This window comes from Symsagittifera roscoffensis, chromosome 5 (genome assembly GCF_963678635.1).
Source record: "Symsagittifera roscoffensis chromosome 5, txSymRosc1.1, whole genome shotgun sequence".
In the NCBI taxonomy this organism is placed as follows: Eukaryota; Metazoa; Xenacoelomorpha; order Acoela; family Convolutidae; genus Symsagittifera; species Symsagittifera roscoffensis.
In genome coordinates, this window is record NC_087066.1 from 59,564,630 (window position 1) to 59,584,938 (window position 20,309).

General features: G+C 33.7%; 3 protein-coding genes across 7 annotated transcripts in view; 1 reads left to right on the plus strand and 2 right to left on the minus strand.

The window, feature by feature from the left end:
- LOC134845494 (guanine nucleotide-binding protein subunit beta-1-like) overlaps window positions 1–20,309 on the plus strand; it is a 492,858-nt gene that overhangs the window by 207,057 nt on the left and 265,492 nt on the right. The gene's annotated exons all lie outside the window — the stretch shown is intronic.
- LOC134845890 (F-box only protein 6-like) overlaps window positions 1–20,309 on the minus strand; it is a 136,243-nt gene that overhangs the window by 61,385 nt on the left and 54,549 nt on the right. The gene's annotated exons all lie outside the window — the stretch shown is intronic.
- Window positions 1–20,309, minus strand: part of LOC134845775 (uncharacterized) — a 37,015-nt gene that overhangs the window by 3,956 nt on the left and 12,750 nt on the right. For all 4 annotated transcript variants that reach the window (XM_063862854.1, XM_063862855.1, XM_063862856.1 and 1 more), the window contains exons 3-6: window positions 9,209–9,343; window positions 5,832–6,354; window positions 1,177–1,380; window positions 395–831 (exon numbers count right to left, since the gene is read on the minus strand). In XM_063862854.1, coding sequence (XP_063718924.1) covers window positions 395–831; window positions 1,177–1,380; window positions 5,832–6,354; window positions 9,209–9,343 — 1,299 coding nt within the window. The remainder of the gene's footprint in view (window positions 1–394; window positions 832–1,176; window positions 1,381–5,831; window positions 6,355–9,208; window positions 9,344–20,309) is intronic.

Here is a 20,309-nt window from a genome sequence, read left to right on the forward strand (position 1 = left end):
TAACGAATGTCATCGGAACATTCTATGCTATGTGCACAGCAAGCGGATATCCTTTATCACATTCAAATTAGTTTGCTACTTCCTAGCCACATTCATTTAAACTGCCAACACAAAGATGGATAAGATTCAATGATGAGTTTTTCAACTTTGGAGTTCTATAGAAGAAAACTATACCACCTTAATCTCTTCGACCATTTATTGATCAAACCAACCAAATTTTAGAAAACTATCCCTAATTCGAGTGAACAATTTTAAAAAAACTGGGTGAAGGTAATTTCTTCATTCCGCTGGGCATTTTAAAAATTAAAAACCACTATAAACACGACCTAACTGAATGTCTTCACTTCGTTCAGTAACAAAAAATCGGATGACACCCATTAAAGACATGTCTTACTTTGCATTTGCATGGCTTGATCAGTGGACCAGCGTCATCTCTTTCCGAATCGTAGCAAATGAAACACTCCTGTGTAACTTCCTGTTGAACTAGGGCATTAGTGGCACTAAATGAAGACGGCGTACATGACACTGACTGTGGTGAGGATGGCGCGAAGTCGTTCGGATCCGAACTCGATTCCCGGGGCGCAACGGAAGAAGTGTATACTGCAACTATATCTTGAGATGAGAAGCCCCCGTTGGCCGGTTTCTGGAAGAGTACTCTAGGATTGAGAAGCCAAAGTTCGTCCGGCTTGGCTGACTTCCAGAGGACTAGGGGGAACCATATGGCGACACATAGGTCAACGGCTCTGCAAGCTGTGTCGAAGTAACTAATTCCCAAGTCTGTGATTTTTTTCTCGAAGTGAATGAACGCCACATCGGAGAACAGAAAGAGGGCTGAAAATAATGAAATAGTAATTAAATACAGCGCATTGTGTTATAACCAATAAATTCTATTGCGCAAGCCCAGATTTAATTGACGTGTACAATTTTTGTAAATTCTTTCCAAGAATAATAATATTACCAGCATTACAGCACCAATTAAATTAGTCATTAAAAATTTTCAAAAAAATTGTCAATTTTTTTTACCAAGAAATAAAACACGCCATTCAAAGAAGACGCTGTCGCCAATGAGGGGAATTTTAATCTTACATACAATTATGAAAACTACAAATATTTGCTATTTTACCGAATAAGAAATTAAAGTGAATTTCAAGAAATCAGTTTGCAAATAAAGCTTGCCTAGAAAGAGGAGACATGCGGCTTGTGCGATGAGGCTGAGTCGGGAAGAGCATGCGACGAATGTGTTGAGACGTCTATTGGCGTCCACGAATGCACCTCTTACTTTGAAGAACATCTCCACCCCGTAGATGAGGAAGAACACCACAACTAACAGCGTGAGGGAGGCGAAACACGCCTTACTAATCCTCATCCAATACTTCTTACCTACAAGCAAATTCGAATTTCTTCACAGCAAATTTAATATTCAACACATCTAGATGAAGAAAGAAGACTTTCCAGTGATATCTTTTCTTTTCCAGTGACAATTTTTTTGATGAACACTGATCTATGATTGGCTAAATTAATTTTCAGGCATTCGGCTTTATCGTGCACGAGAGATTCCCTCCCTCAATTTCTTTTCAATTTTTTCAAAATTCTTCACTTTCCAATACTTCTGCATGTTTACACAATTGCTAGATTTGTAAATTTAATAAGCTGCTTTTATGTATTATTTCATCACAGTTCAAAGCATAGACTTTGACGCTCAAGCTTTTTGCTCGATACACTTCAGGTCAAGTTGAGCGCGGTTAATGAACGGCTTTAGTTTGTGTACATAAAAAATTAATTGTTTTTCACTTCACTACAAAAAACTTGATAAATTGGTTGAATGTTTTATAAAATTATCGCCGAAAACTGATTTTTCTCATTTTACAACTTTATTTGTTTTTCAAAATTAAATGTCCTAGTTTTTATCTAATATGCATATAACTATCAGCAATTTGAATTAATCTGCGAATGAAAATAAAACATCTGCTATTTCACCTAGTCTGCGAAAAAAAAGTAGTTCAAAAAAGTAGGTTATTTGAATAATTTGTTACCATGAGAAGTAACAAAAAACTATTTTAATAGCGCCGATTCCAATGATCACCATAAGCCTGGTTACTAAACGCCTGTTCACAAGTGCCAATTGAGAGCAATTTGGAAAATCCGAATCTATTATTTTCTTTTCATCCGAGTGAACGCTATGTTCACAAAAACCGTTTTTGTTGAGTTGCAAAAACTGTGAAGATCATAAGCATGAAGTCCAACAAGGTTTACTATTTTTATTTAAACAATTTAGTAACTCGTCATAAAAAGCACAAATTCAGTTTTACTGAAGAAACTTTTGCACAGACATCATTGTCGTGTAGGTATAACTCTTTAAGTTAAAGAACGAGAGTCTATTTTTTGCTGCCCATTGCATTATCGCCAACAAAATGTTACAGTCTAGTTTGAAAATATTAGTGAAAACAAGCCTTACTCACTCGCTCGCTTAGTTTTTGTTGATGTTCAATTTACTCATAACAGATCTTAATTTAAATGTTCTAATCCTCGTGTCATTTAGTAGATTCTAGTTTATTTTGTTTTCTTTTAAAATGTATGCTTGTAGGGGCGGATCTGGGATTTTCTCGAAGGGGGGGGGGGGGGGGGGATTTTCAAAAAAATTCATAAAGTTTGTCGCCATTTTTTTATAGGCCGACCAAATTTGTTTTATGAGCTCTCCCAAATCATAATAAAGACCCTATTTTGACGAAATTTTCTGCGCCGCAGGCAACTTTTTGAAAAAAAAAACATCCAAAAACGGTGTTTTTAGGGACTTTTAGGAAAATCGAGTTTTTTTGGTGCTCGCTCTCCCCTCAAAATTAGTATATATTGGCACCAAAGACGCCTTTAGAAAAATATTAGGGTCCGTCAGCCAAAAACGGTTATCTGACAATAGTAAAGGGTCGGCAGGGGGTCGAATCACCAGCCACGCGCATGCCCATTTCTTATGTCAGGGGTGGTTTTCGACCACTAATTATCACCTGCCACACAATCAAATTTTTTCACATAGAGGCAAAGCGGAGCTTCGCATCTCTTGCGGTACAATACAAGCACTAGATTGCAAGCTAGCGAAAAGAAAACTATACGGAAAGTTATAAATAAATCTTTAGTTTTTTAACACGCCATCAAAAAAACGACAATGCATTCATTGAGCCAAAAGCAGCCGCTTATTCTGCCGAAAACAAAAAAACGCTATGAAAACTTGTTGATATAAGTTTTGAGCAATTAGGTTTTAAAGGATTGAAATTTTGAAAGACAAACTACCTGATTTTTTTAAAACTCCATCAATTTTGCCCTTGAAGCGGCTCAATCGAAGTAACTGAGCCCATAAATCATAAGCCTAAACATTTAAGGCCGAATGAAGCTTTTAAGCAAAACAACCAAAAAGAAAATAAGCAAAGTCGGGGCTATTAGTTTTATAAATTAAAGAATTACATCAACATCTTTGGCATCTACGACAAAACCTGTTGCGCACAGAATTCTACAATAGTTTTATACATACTGAAAAAACGAGGTCCGGCCTGTACCCGAACTCCAGACCTTAGGGTAAGAAGCCAACGGCGTTTCCTCAAGACCAAGTGCTAAAAAGTCTCGAAAATGCTACGGTTCACTAAAAAAGTAACTTCAATTTTTCAACTTGATGTAGAAAAAAATTTGTTTACTGTAAGAAAGTTTTGTTCTCGATTACAAGACAGCTGCTTTCGCAAATGTACGCAGACAACTTGCAAAAAACAGCCCAAAAGCTTCCAAGGATAAACAATGTTCAAACTACTAAAACTGGTGTAAAGATCATCTACTAGAAGTTTTATGACGACAACTTAAAGGTGAGGAAATTGTATTCGACTTTTTAATCTATTCCTACCCATAATCAAATACGACGAAAAACATCAGATCGGGTCCAGTGATACATCAAACCCAAGCGCTTTCCATAACAGAAGCCGAAACGATTCAATCCGAATAACCTTTTAGTGAAAAAAATTATGAGAGAAATGATAAAACATAGCCAATAAAACTTTCGAAAAAAACTAATGAACGCAAGTAAACATTAAAAAAACAATGACTTTATTGAAAAAATCTCAATTTTCGAATTTCAAAGAAAAAAATTCGATGCCATTTACGCTCTTTGAATTTCTAGACCGATTTATGATTGGCGCTTTTTGATAACATTAACCCAACTTGAGAAAACTGGATCAACAGGTAAAGTTTTTATACCGCTGGAAATCTAAAAACTAAATTCCACTTACGAAGCTAGAAATCGTTCACGTTTTTTGCACCATTTCCACGTTTGTGTTTGGAGAGTGCTATCTATGTCAATTTCAGCAGATGCATTTTAATTGAAATCAAATACTGCATATATAACTAAGTGCATTCATAAATGCATATGTATGAATGTATATCTGTAGTTATTAATACATTTCAAGACTTTTTCCTGCAAAAGAAAATACAAAAAAATATCACCAAGACCTATATAAGAGTCTTCACTACGTTCATAAGTCTCAATAATAAAATCGTTTGCGAATCGAGCACATTACAAAACTTTTTCTTCAGAAATTTACATTAGCGCCGATTCGAATGGTCATCATAAAGTTGGAAGGTCCAAATATGTTTTTTTTTGTTTTCATCTGATTGAAATCTAAGTTCACAAAAACCGTTTTTGTTGAGTTGGAAAAACTGTTAGATCAAAAGCATGACAACCGACAAATTTTAATAAAACTTTTTAATGAAAGAAATCGAATAAAAACTAAAATACGTTTTTAGTGAACAAACTGTTGCACAGAGTTCACTAGAATGCAGGCAAACCTCTTGAAAATAATGAACAAGACAGTCTACGTTTTTCGCTTGACATTGCACTATTTTTAACAAAATTTAATAGTCTAGTTTTAAAAAATTAGTGAAAAAAAGCCTTCCCGGCTCGCTTACTTTTAATTTTTAATCCTCGCGTGACTTAGTAAATGCTTGCTTATTATTTCTGTCTCTAAGAAATTGTTCACTTCTTAAATTGTAGAGAAGTAATCCATATTGATAAGTTGGCTGTATGTACCTTCTTGAACCGACATTACGTTTCTCGTTTAGTAGAGAAATGAGATGTACTTAGCGCACGTATTAGTCACATTTCGAAATGATGGGCTTTTTTTCCGAAATAAGTCAAACTTAAAGTTGCAATGAAACAAATTCATCATGTAATCCATCATGTAAAAGCAGTTTCAATTCCAAGAATCTTTCATAATTGATAACTTTTTGATAGTATTAACACTAATTGTAAAACCGGATCAATAGATAAAGTTTTTATTCTGCTGGGATCTAAAACTTAAATCCGCTTTTAAGATATTTCTATTCTCTGTCCTCTATTTGAACTCTTGATACTCGAGAACGAAACTTTCCTTATTTTCGCAAAAGGATTTGAATTGAAGCGAAAAAAATTAAAAGTTCATTGACACTTGATAAATATAATAAAAACTGTTCATACATATTAATTAAGTATTTTCTGATAATTGTTAATAGTAGATATGAAGGAAAATTATCCGCTCTTCGCTAAATTGAGTTTGAATAGCAATCAGCCAAAAAAAGACCAAATTTTCTCGACACAGAAAACTTTTTTGATAGTTTTAGAATCCTTCAACCAACGAGCTTTCTTTGACGCAGTCAAGTAGGCTAAAAAGCCATCATACTCCACATTTCCTTCCCAAACTACGAGAGAGGTCGAAATTATTAACTATTTACTTAGTTATTAATCACCCCGGAATCCAAGGTTAAGCTTCATTTTTGAGGGCCAGCATCGCAGTAATAATTATTTTATCATTCGTTCAACTAACCGGCGATGTCTTTCACCCACGTGTTTGTAGCCAGCAGCTGTAGAAACAGCAGGATGTACATAAGCACATTGAATGTGACAAATGCGCCTAGTGATTTGGTGAGAAAGGAGGCATTGGGCGCCACGTAAGGTCCCTGGTGTTGATGGTTGTAGGAGTTAGTCCTGCTCATGCACTGCTGTCGCGACGAAGAGGACGACACTTGAGCCGAGAAGAACCTATTCGCACTCGGCGATCTCGAATTTGGCGTTTCCGGCGACTGCCCCACAATTCCCGAAGGATGTGGCGGCATATCGTTTATATGAAACCATTCGGCCCATTTGCATACGATAAGTGAAAAAATTGTGAGAATTAGAGGGTAGTATACAGTTTGAAGGTTGAATGAAATGACTGGGTGGCTGAGTTGGATTGCGAAATAGAAGCCCCTGGACGCTGTTGCTATGGTGACGAAGAAGTATACTAGCTTCTGATTGGTCAGGCGGAATACGTCTCTTATGGTAGGTTTATGCCTCTTGTGGTACTCGGCCTAAAACGAAAACAATTTTCAACAGTTTAGTTTTGCTCCAGTTTTCGAAGCTTCATTAACGCTTACTTGACAAAAAATAACTCTTCAAAATCAAAAAGTTTTAGAAAAATGTCTTGTTTTAAAGATATAAGGAAACGGGAATGTCCAAGTTCATTTAAAAAACCTGAAAACAAAATATTGAAATTTTTGTTTATTGTGAAACGCCTGAAAAAATCATTGCTGTTGGATCATTAAACTAACCAACAGACAGTAGGAAGGTAGTCATTGAAACAGAATGAATTTGAGAAACTTCATATGACTAATTATATTACATTAAAACTCCAATTCTTCAAGTTCAAGGATGATTTAAGATGGACAATTTTTTTGATGCAACTAACCTAGTTCTAGAAAAATGCATACAAAATTAATTTGCAACCATTTTTAAATTCCTAAGCTTAAGCTAAAAAATAATCAAACCAGAAATGGCGACAAGATCTCTCAAAAAGGCGACGGGGCATAAAATGTTCCGCCTTGCCAAGCAAATGCAAAATAATCAAAAGGAAGTGGTTGGTCAAAACTCAATAAATGTGAAGAAAAACTCTCGCAGTGGCAAAGCTACATTTCAAATTTAAGATGGACTAAATCCGTTTGAAACAAGATATCTACCCAATGGCTTGCCCATTGGAGGACTTAACCATCTAGGAAGTGGCACTTGCACCGGGAGAGATGAAAAATTTAAAAAAAAAGCCCAGGACCGACAGGACTAACTTTGGTCATTATAAAATTTGCCGGGGATTGTGGACTTGCTGAGCTTTTTGAAGTCTTTAAGGAATAGTGAGATTCAGGTCTAATCCCCTCCGACTGGATCAAAAGGGAAACTGTTATTGTTTAAAAAGAAAAGGCGATCCGTTAGAATGTGGATCCTAATGAGGCATCCGATTACTGAAACACATATTTAAAACTTTCAAAAAAAAGAAAAACACCTGAGAGAATTGATAAAAATAGATGACATGCAATTTGACTTAATTGGTGGTAGATCAACTACTGATGCCATTTTTCTTATAAGACCATTGAAGGAACTACTTGCGTAAAAGAATGAACCCTGCATCGCATATTTGTTGATCTCGAAGCCTTCTACCGTGTTCCCAGGGAACTGATCCCATGGGCTCTGAGGTAACAGAACGTTCCCAAAAATCTGGTACAACTAATAGTATGTGTGTACCGAGTTGAAAACCAGAGTTATCCGGCCCCAAAAAAAAACAGTGATCAATGATCGGCACTTGGCCCATTCTTATTTATAAAAGTAATGAAAGAAGCTAGGAGAAAAAATCGTTCCCTGTTACCATGGGATATGCTATGTGCAGATGACCTTGTGATATCCGCTGAAACGGAATTACAGTCAAATGAGATTTTAAATACTTGTTGAAACAAGGCTTTGCAAAAACGCGGTTTGAAAATCAACGAGGATTAGACAAAGCATTTGACTTCAGGCCAAATAAGTAATCCTTAAAAAACCGGAAAATATCCATGCGCTTTTGTTTAAAGGGAGTCGGCGCCAATTCAATACGCTGCAATTCTTGTAACCAATGAGTGCATAAAAATGCAGTGGTCAGGGGAAAATACCAAACCAAAACACTAATTATGTTTATCCAAGATGCAATAATCCTTCCAATTATCGCTCAAATCAGAATGCTATTCTACGGATCAATCAATTTGAAACCCTAACTACTTTCAAAGAGCTCTGCTCTCTGGGTGATACGATTTACGAAAAACGTGACGCAAAACGTGCATCATTAGTCAGAATAGCAGCTTTCTGGACAAAACCGCGGCAAATTGCGCCTCTGCTGCTGAATAATGATATTGAATTGATTACAATGTGCCATAACTACAGAGCTTGTCTCCGACAAGTTCTGATCTACTGCTCTGAAACCTGGGCGCAGAACAAGGCAATATCTAGCTCTCGGAAGAATGCGGATATGAAAACTCTGTAGGATTATAGGAGTCACTTATAAAGAGTTACCAACAAATCAGTAATTAAAATGACAGGTCTTGTAGATCTACCCAAGCTACAAGTGCGGTCGCGGTTCGGATGGTTTGGCTATGCTCAGGGAAGAGAAAATAGTCATGTGGCAAACATAACAGACCATGTTTCAGTCCGAGGGAAAAGACCAACAGGAAGGCCTTAAAAACGCTGGATCGATTGTGTTAAAGGAGACGAGACCTGAATACTTTAGGTCTCAAATCCACAAACTGCCTTGATCGAATGGCATGGAAAAACCTATTATCATCCATTGTATAGCTTGAATGCGATTCAGAATGCCCTCATTTAAACCATTGCTTGCGCACTTTCGAATGCGCAACTCCGTCACAATGGAAAAACAGACAGGAAACGCATTAGCAATAGTAGAGTATTTAAATTCCCTTTGCTCTTTTTTTTTATTAAAGAGCATAATTTCGCAAGCAAACTTAAAAAGAGATCTAAAGTCAAAACAAAAATTATAAAGGAGCAAACATGAGGCCCAACTTTAAATACGAGGATGCTCGAGATTGAAGCAAAATTTAGCCCAAAAAACTGCATCCAATGTAGGTATCAATCAGGGATGGGTAGTAATCCCAGAGATCTGATCAAATCGCATGTTGACCATTTTTCTAAATGATTAATTGTCTTGAACTAGAATGTGGTGACTCAATGGACCAAGTGAATAATCGCCTCTCTAAATCAACTTAGAGAGGAGATCATTCATTTGGTTACAAGTAAAAGTTTTCATCCAATCAAAAAATAGCATAGTACATACATGTCTAACTGCTTGAATTTGCCATTTAATTTTAGAGGTGAGATTGTTCACATGGGCCAAGTTTACTTTAGTGTACTTGCCTGCACACATACTGCGAGTTGTATGAGTGAGATGAGGGAGAGGAGGAAGAAGAGACAGGCGAAGATGGTGTAGTAGAGTAGGTTGGTTGTCTGACACGAGCTGCCTCTGAACTGCACCTCACACCAACACTCACCCTACAACACGTACATTCAGGTTATACGCCTACGCCCTAACAAGAAGTTCATTCAAACCCACACTATTACGTCATTTTACTTTTAAGAATATTTATTTCAGAAAAACAGATTCGTTAATTCTATTCTTAATTCAAATTTACTTGAAGTCTTATTATTATGATGATATTATATATAGACTAGATCATAAATCTTATTTATTCGCTTGAAAAACAGTCGGACACATCAAAATTGCTTCAATCGCGCCGAGGCCATGAATTTCCCAAGATCCTTTAGGGTGTTTGAACTAACTTTTTTTTTCAAAATTCTGATACTGTTTAGAGAAAAAACCTCAAATTATTCCCGTTATTTAAAATCTTAACTCCGTTTTTATTCAAGGACAGCGTGGATTAGGATGCAACGTTCTAGCCAAAAAAAAAAACAAAACCGTTGTGAGCAAAAGATATATATACTAGCAAGGATTGCATACTGGTACTAAACACACATTGTAACGCTAGCTGGTCAAAGGTGCATTAGCGGATAGGATTTGTTTCAACGAATACTTGGATAATGAGCTCAGGCATGATCGAGTCAAAGCATGCCATATGTAAACGCGTGATTCGAAGAAAACCATAATTCCAGATATATGCAAGTCTATTTTATTTGCGGAGAAAGAAAGAAGCCGTCTCAAGAGCATGTCGAAAAAGGAAAAATCAATGCGGCTATGAACAACTACAGTTATGAATCAGAATTATTACATTGTTGTGAGGCCGCAATCAAGATGGCAAAAATATGGGTATGATTTCAACTACGAACAATTGTGTGGTATCTGTGCTTGTACAAAAAAAAGATAGTCATTTTTTTTTGTTAAAAGCATGAAATACAAAATAAAGAACTTAAAAAAGTCAAGCTTTGAAAGAATAGAGCGCACACAATATCGGCTGAAACAACACGTACAAAAGAGAAAAATTCAAGTGGATGAGTTATTTTTAAGCCATAAAAACTGCTGGAATAGGTACTTTCATTTGAAAAATATTTGACGCCTAATTATGAACATAGGCGCTACGCGCAATACACCGAAGGCATAGAAACTGAAGCAAAAACCAAACAACTTGAGCAACTAATAATTGAAGAATAACAGTTCTAGAACAAAAAATCGTACTAATACATGTATACACCAAAATTTTGCTATATCGAGAAAGAGCCTGAAATAACAGTTCTAGAACTAAAAATCGTACTAACACATGTATAGGTTAAATTTTTGATATATCAACGAAGATCATAAAATAACACTTCTAGAACTAAAAATCGTAGTAACACATGTATACACCAAAATTTTACTATATTGACAAAGGGCCTGAAATAACAGTTCGTGAGCTAAAAATCGTACGAACACATGTATACACCAAAATTTTGCTATATTGGCAAAGATCATGAAATAACAGTTCGAGAGCTAAAAATCGTACTAACACATGTATACGTCAAATTTTTGCTATATTGACAAAGATCATGGAATAACAGTTCTAGAGCTAAAAATCGTACTAACACATGTATACACCAAAATTTTGCTATATTGACAAAGATCATGGAATAACAGTTCGAGAACTAAAAATGGTACTAACACATGTATACAATAAAATTTTGATATATTGACAAAGATCATGAAATAACAGTTCGAGAACTAAAAATCGTAATAACACATGTATACACTAAAATTTTGATATACTGACATAGATCATAAAATAACAGTTCGAGAACTAAAAATGGTACTAACACATGTATACGCTAAAATATTGCTATATTGACGAAGAGCCTGAAATAACAATTCTAGAGCTAAAATCGTACTAACACATGTATACACCAATATTTTGCTATATCATTTTTGATGTAGCTGCAACCCAAAAGCAAGTGGACAAATCTCGTTGGCAGCGTTCCCTGTAAATCGTTGTACGCTAATTGGTGATATACAGATCTTTCGGAAAATATCCTAAACAGAACAATAAATTGAAAATCATTTTTTGCTTTTAACTACATAGCTAAGAAGTAAAACATCAAATTTCACAATCAAACAACAAAGACGCTAACTAAATAAATAAATAAATGAACGAACAAACCAACAAATGAACGAACAAACCAAAAATAAATAAACATAAATAAATAAATGAATAAATAAATACATACATGAATAATAAATAAAAGCAAAACTAAATGAAAGAAAATAATTAAATAAATATAGCAATAAATATCAACGAATAAACAAAACACACCTGATAAATAAATAAACAATAAAAAAATAAATCAATACATAAATAAATAAATACATACATAAATAAATAAATAAATAAACGCAAAACTGAAATGTACAAATAATTAAATTAACATGAAAAAATATATATCTCATGAACAAATAACCAAACAAACAGACCCATAATATAAATAAATGAAAGTAAATGAATTAAATAAATACACATACATAAATAATAAAAGCAAAACTAAATGAAAGAAAGAATAATTAAATAAATATAGAAATAAATATCAACAAATAAACAAAACACACCTGATAAATAAATAAGCAATAAAAAAATAAATCAATACATAAATAAAAAAATAAATACATAAATGAAAACATAAATAAATAAATATATAAATAAATAAAAGCAAAAGTGAAATGTACAAATAATTAAATAGACATGAAAAAATATATATGAACAAATAACCAAACAAACAGACCCATAATATGAATAAATGAAAATAAATAAATGAAATAAATACACATACATAAATAATAAAAGCAAAACTAAATGAAAGAAAGAATAATTAAATAAATATAGAAATAAATATCAACAAATAAACAAAACACACCTGATAAATAAATAAGCAATAAAAAAATAAATCAATACATAAATAAATAAATAAATACATAAATAAATACATAAATAAATACATAAATAAATAAATAAATAAATAAATAAAAGCAAAAGTGAAATGTACAAATAATTAAATAGACATGAAAAAATATATATGAACAAATAACCAAACAAACAGACCCATAATATAAATAAATGAAAATAAATAAATTAAATAAATACACACGCAGAAATAATAAAAGCAAAACTAAACGAAAGAAAGAATAATTAAATAAATAAACAAAACACGTGATAAAAATAAACAAAAATAAATATGTACACACATAAATTATAAATAAATATAAGCAAACTAAACATAATTAAATAAATAGAAGAACAGATAATTAAATAAATAAAGATGAACAAATAAAGAAACAAACATACGCAATCACGTGACATAGCGCGATATAGTCCAGCCCACATGATAATTGATAACTGTGGACGTTATTTGTCGACACTTGACAACAGACAACATTTAAAAAAAAAACCCGTTACACGATACCATAACACCTTGACTAAAGTCTTCGGTGTAATGAATATATATTTAAAAACCAATGATCGAAATCGTATGCAAAAAATGTTGTTTAATATTGTTGATATAAATTATTCACAAAAAACAACCAAAATTTTAAGCAAAAGCACAAACGAGCAAAAAAAACGGCAGAGAGCAGCTTCTTATTTAAAAAAAAAGCAAAGAAAAAACTTATAAAAAGTCAAATACAGGAGATGCGGAACTTCACACAACATGTGATGAAGTAAATTATACACTGAGACAAATCGTAGCTTCGCAACACTTGTGATACAACAAAAACATTGCGATTCAAGATCATGAATATAAAAAACTGAAAAATTAACTTGAAAAAACTTTAAACGTCGAAAAAATTATATCTACGAAAATTCCATACATTTGTTTCGGATGCGGTTTATAAACCTTGCTTAAAAACATTGGGAATCATTTAAAAGGTTGCAACTAAGTCTACAAAATCTGTCAGAGTTGAAAACAAAACTGTTATAAAAATAACCTGATCTATAAAATTTGAGAAATTTTTAATCCATCCCTGCTGAAAAAAAAGAAAAGATGGACGTAGTTTGCCTTCGAAACAACGCAACATGCAAACTAGCTTAACTAAGCCGATTTAAAATAAGACAAAACCGTTTGATCAGAATGAACAATATATAAACATAACCAAATTCAGACTTGGTAAATTCATAAATAACAGAACTCTCAATTATAATTAACAAAAGTTTTTAAATCAAAATAAAACCCATCATTTGGAATGAAAGACAATGAAAAACCGTTCTAATTCCAAATAAATAGAAAAAATTGAAAACGGAAAATGAACCGACGTAACTAGGATGAAACCCGTGAAACAAATTTTTTTTTGAATTTAAATGAAAAACATAGCCAATCGAAGATTGGAAAAGAGTAATGAACGCAAGTAAACATAAAAAAACACTGACTTTCTTGAAAAAAATCTCAACTTTCGAATTTCAATTAAAAATGCAATTTAAGCTCTCTGAATTTCTAGAACAATTTATGGCTGGCACTATTATATAACATGAACCCAACTAGAAAAAACTGGATCAATAGGTAAAGTATTTATTCCGCTGGAAATCTAAAAATCGAAATTCCACTTACGAAACTAGAAATGTAGCAAGTTCAGTCTCATTTCAACCGCAATTCTTAAAATGGCTGCAATGCTTAACTTGCTCAGAAGCTCTATTGATGTTCTGAGCGCAAATCGCACAGAACCATGAAAAATCCAAGACCAATATTGTTCAAATCCACTGTTTTCAAATCAGGATATAAAACCGAAACGAAATTTAAGTTCAATTTTACAGGAGCCGAATTCAGAAAAAGTGAAAGCTTTCATTGAAATTCTAAAAAAAACGGATTCATAAACACAAAAAATATATATATATTTTTTTTCTAATTACTTTTCAAAATATTTCATATTTTCATATTTTCAGAAAAAATTTCGATCACAAAGTTTTTCAAAAATCCATTGAAAAACAACAGAATGCACGACACCGAAAAAATTCTAAAAATAATGAACGCTGGGCTCGGAAAAAAATAATATTAAGGAAAGAAAAGACAAACACAAGCTAATTATTGCATGTTAAAAAAGGATACCAAATGAAAAAAAAGCCGAAAATAACTAAAGAGCACATAGCAAAACAATCAACTCTTCTGCAAATTTCGAATTCAAACGTATCGAACATTTTGAAAAAATCTGATTACAATTAAATTCAGGCTTGCTAAGCCCTAGTCAATCAATTAAATTGGGTAGAGACCTTTAAGCAATACAAGCTAGAGAGCAATTTAAAAAATCAAAAATGTATTTCGACAAAACTAACGCAAATTTATGCAAAAAACAATTTGGCAAAAAATCACGCCCTTGTTCACTCCCAGTTGTAAGCGAAAACTCACAAATGATTTGATTAGCCTACGAGTTCCTCAGCAGAATACAGTTAAAATTTTGATTTTTCAAAGTTGTCGATTCAAGATAACAAAAAAAAACTTTCCGAAAACTTTCGAAATATTGACACAATACACAGAGCCATCATCTTGAAGCGATTTCAAATAAAATTACTCAAGCCTAAAACACAGCAAAATGAAATGAAAATATTTTCACGCACATTGAGATCAAAAAAGTAGATCAGAAACCAAGCATCGGAAAAAACTGATACCTTAATGAAAAAAAAAAAAGATTTAACAGTGATTTCTTTCGAAAAACTTTCATTCCTAGAAGATCCTAACATTCCTAAATTATTTTTTATCTTGATTTTTTTCCAGCTGTAGACTCACTATCACTTCAGTAGCTAAGACCCAAAGCTACAGCTTTTAAGCGTGCAACTTGGTTAGAACTGGGGATCTTAAAATCGGAGATTCTGTGAACAAAGTTACTCACGGGCAATAAATCTAGTACCCGATTAGTACATGAGTCCACAAGCTAAGTTTTAAACTCATCTAAAGGAAGGTATGTGAGGTAAACTTTTATCTTTTGAAAAATTAATGTAAGCACAAAAGTCTACGCTCGGCCATCATCTTGAAACGACTTCAAATGAAATCGCGCAAAAGAAATTGGGACAAAAATTAATTCGACGCACATTGAGAGCAAAAAAAGAACAAGTAAGAAACCAAGCATCCAAGAAACCTTGATGAAGAAAAAGCTTCTAACTGATAAGTTCTTTCGAAAAATTTTCCTTCCTAACAGAAAGTTTTGGCGTGAAAATCAGGAAACCGGAAACTATAATTACTCATGAAAAATGGGGGAAACACTAGGAAACTCTCGAATCAACGTGCAACTTGGCTAGAACAGAGGATCTTAAAATAGGAGATCCTGTGAACAAAGTTACTGATGAGAACAAGTCCAATACCTGATGTTTGAGTCCACAAACTAGGTTTTACACTCATTTAAAAGCGGATCTATCTGGTATATTTGATCTTTTGAAAAAGTTGTATCAATTTCAACACATATGCGAATCGGAGCTTCGCATCACTTGCGATACAACACAAACATGAAAAAAAAACATAAGTCTAAAAAAATGAAATGTTGAATAAAAGTAGGGGAACGAAATTTTTTTATGTCTCGATAAAGCTGGAAAAGCATATTTGAGATTTTTTGAACTTCTTATACTGATGCGGGACTAAATGTGTAATTTCAAAAATTGGCCTTTGCCCAAACCTTGTTTGTTGCTATAATACCATTTTTCTTACAAAAAATTAAGAGAAGGGTAGTTCGAGAAAATTCGAAAAGTTTAAAAACGGTCAAAAAACAAAACTTTGATTTTTCCGAGGGCCATAACTTTTAGTATAAAAAAATTGTGAGTGACCACTAATGCAGGAGAGCTTCCCACTTACCATTATCTCCCTTGCACCTACGATCTCAGATTTGGCAGGTTAGTTTTCGAAAGTCAAAAGATTCAAAAAAAGGTCAGACCATCAAAAATTCAAGTCTTTAGGTAAAAACTTAGTGTAAAAAATATGGGCGAAGCTTATGTAGATCTTTCCAAAACCCGTTCTATTCGTTAAAAGCAAACTCCCAGATTTTAGAAGCAAACTCAAATTTAAAAATAAATGGGTCAAATATTCCATATTTTACCACTTTGAAGGCTATAGACAGAGGGGTGGAGTAAAAAGAAGACTAGGTGAGTATCTAGGCACATAGAAGAGTAGGCGGTTTTTTAAATGATACTTTTTTAAACATCCGTTAGAATAAAGAGAAAAACTAAGTTTGCAAAAAATGAAGAAAAAAAATCCTAAGAGTATTAAAAAATAATACACAAAGCCAAACCCCATATTTGCATGATACCTGATTTACCAACCAAAATTTCCAGGAAAACATGCCAATTAAATCATTTGAAATTTAAATTGTCAATGGAACAAAACTTGAGAAGCGGAAAAAAAGCTGAAAATTTTATACAAGAAAACTTTAAAACGTTTCATGGCCCCCCCCCCTGAAACTACGAAAAACAACACTTGCAACTACCAGGATACTTAGGTACAGCACAACAAAACTATGATATAGCAGCTAAGCCGGAAAAGCTTAAGCATATAATTTTTCCGGAACAACAATTTTTCCGGAAAAACAAAATATTCAATTGCATACATACAGAAAAAAAACAAGGTCCGGCCTGGAATCAACCCCACAACATAGGATGCAAAAGCGAAAGCGTTACCTCTAGGCCAAGCCCGAAGTAACCTGGATGTTGTTATGATTCAATAATAAAGCAAGTCAAGATTTTGTAAGAAAAGTTGTTTACGGGAAAAAAGCCTAGTTCCCGATTACAAGACATGCTTTCGTAAATGTAAGTAAAATCACCGGTAATTAGTTTGAAAAAATAATACACAAAGCCAAACCCCATATATTTGCATGATACCTGATTTACCAACCAAAATTTCCAGGCAAACATGCCAATTAAATCATTTGAAATTTAAATTGTCAACGGAACAAAACTTGAGAAGCGGAAAAAAAGCTGAAAATTTTATACAAGAAAACTTTAAAACGTTTCATGCCCCCCCTGAAACTACGAAAAACAACACTTGCAACTACCAGGATACTTAGGTACAGCACAACAAAACTATGATATAGCAGCTAAGCCGGAAAAGCTTAAGCATATAATTTTTCCGGAACAACAATTTTTCCGGAAAAACAAAATATTCAATTGCATACATACAGAAAAAAAACAAGGTCCGGCCTGGAATCAACCCCACAACATAGGATGCAAAAGCGAAAGCGTTACCTCTAGGCCAAGCCCGAAGTAACCTGGATGTTGTTATGATTCAATAATAAAGCAAGTCAAGATTTTGTAAGAAAAGTTGTTTACGGGAAAAAAGCCTAGTTCCCGATTACAAGACATGCTTTCGTAAATGTAAGTAAAATCAACGGTAATTAGTTTGAAAAAATCACCGGAAAAAGGTCTAGTACCCAGATTCAAAACCTTTGCTTTTCGCAAGGATGAAAAATTAGACGACCATAGTGTTCGAACACATCTAGAACGAACCAAAAGAATTCGAGTCAACTGTCTTCGTAACTGCTCCATATCTTATTTCTTTCTCTAGTAGTTGACACAAGTAGATAATCTAATGCTAAATACCAGTATGCAATGCAAGCGCTTTAAAAAATCAGATAAAACAAATGCTACCAAATACGGACACACAGAAACTGAACATAAATATAAAACTGAGAAGAAACATATTTTGCATCCAATGGCCATAAAAAACACCATTTGTATTATCAAAAATGCCAAATTTAGGGTTCAAATCCTCTAATCTTGTTATTTTTGTTGCTACGCGGTAAATTCTATAAATAATATCTAACTATAAAAGGGTCGAAGTAAGACACTATAGTAAAATCATTTTGCAGGCTCTTTTTTGCCAAGCCCACGCCAAACTTTTACCATTATTAATTTTGTTCATAATTTCCGATTCGTCGAAAAAAGTTGTCAGTATTACTACGTATTACATTTAATACCTAATAAAGTATGTATAATGGATATTGTTTTTGCTTCGAGATTGTCCGAATAATATGTTTAAACTTCATTTTTTTTATGCCATTTGAAGTAAAAAAAAATATTTCCAATGTTGAAAAAACTAGAAGAAACAAAATTTTCGTATGTCTCATAAAAGAACAACTAGAGGCCCAGCTAACGCTGGAGGTACGCGTTGGATATTGTATCAATTTGCTATACTCATGAGGCACGAAAAATGAAATTTAAAAAGCTTGACTTTGCCAAAACCTTCGTTGTTTCTCTTCTAAAATAAGCAACGAGAGTAAAAAAATTTGAGATAATCAATTTTCCCAAGGATATAACATTTCTCTTAACTAAAATCTAAGGGAAAAATTATCTCAACGAGTTCTTTCAATTGAACTTTTCATCTCACATTTGATTGTGTAAAATTTAAGAAAATTCAAAAAACTTCTAGTTGTTCTAAAAAAAAGGTCAAAAGATTTTCCAAAATCCATAACTTTTTTCTGCAAAAAAGCAGGTTGTGGCCACTTAAGCAGAAAAGATTCCCAAAACCAAGTTTCTCGATTGAACACAACCTGAGAACTGCCACGGTAGTTTTCGCGTAGAGTCAAGTAAGTTCTTGTTTGAAGGCCAGAACTTTGTTTAAAAGAAACGGAGCATAGACAGTTATAGAGGTAGGCTTTCAACAACCAGTTGTTTTGATTAAACCTATGATATCGGATTTGGCAGGATAGTTAGCGAGAAAAGTCCAAAAAACGGTCACCAAATCAAAAATTTGATATTTCCGAGAACCATAGCTTTTTGTGTAAAAAATAAGGAGTAGCCGCTTATGCAGAATCAATACACGCATTTTGTAATTTCTATTAAATCCAAAATCTCAGATTTGGGAGGGTATTTCCGGAGAAAACTTTCAAAAACCGATCAAAAATCAAAAATTTGACTTTTCCGAGTGCCATAACTTTTGATGGTGGAATGATTTTGAGGTAGTCGTATAATAATGAGGTTTTCCCGTGACCTGTTCTCTGAATTGAACCCAAAATCTCAGATATGGCAGGGTAGTTTTCGAGAATATTCAAAAAGTTAAAAAAATAAAATACCAAAAATTTGGTTTTTACATGGGGCGATAAATTGTAGCGTAAGAAACATTGTGAGTGACCGCTTAACCAAGGGAGCTTCCCACTATCCGTTATCTCCATTGAGCCCACAGACTTGAGAGGTTAGTTTGCGTGAAAAGTCAAAAAGATTCGCAAAATGGTCAAAAATCAAAACTTTCACTATTCCGAGGGCGTAATAAAAATTGGGCGTAGCCGCTTATGCAGAGAGCTTTTCAAAACAGTTCTATTCATGGAAACCAAAAACTAATATTGGTCAAACATTCCCCCAGAGACTTTTTCGAAGGCTGTAGACAGAGGGTTCAATTAAAAAGAGACTATAGGGGGGTGTATGCAGGCACAGAAGGGAGTAGGCGGACTTTCAATTGATACCCCTTTTTTGAAATAAAACTCTTTTTATAACGAAAGAAAAAAAGGAAATTCAAAAAACCGATTGGTAAACATACATTAACTTGAAAAGCGCGGAGGGGAGTATTTATATTGTGTTTTCCATGAAACGACTCAAAATCAGGTCATTAAGCCGATAAAAAAATAGGCCGAAATAAATTGGGATGAGGAACTTTTTTTTAGCGAAACAAAAAAATACGAAGTCAAGGTAAGCAACGTTTTAAATTGTAGGATTAAATCAAACACTAAACGCAACATCAAAAAACAACGACAAAAAATAAGCAGACAAATAATAAGCTGAAAATTTTTTTAAAACGGAATACTTCCCGTTTGAAAAAAAAAACAGGCCCTGATCAGATTCGAACCCAGAACCTTTGCTGTCCATGGCGTATTCGACAAAAAATAAGCAGATACATAATAAGCCGACAATTTTTTTTGAACGGAATGTTTCCCGTTTGAAAAAAAAACAGGCCCTGATCAGATTCGAACCCAGGACCTTTGCTGTCCCAGGCGTATTCGTTACCTCGAGACTAAGTGTGCCGGAGAGGGCTAACTGAATAAGCCGGAGTGTGCTAATCGCAAGCGTAATTACAATATAAGAATGAGTCA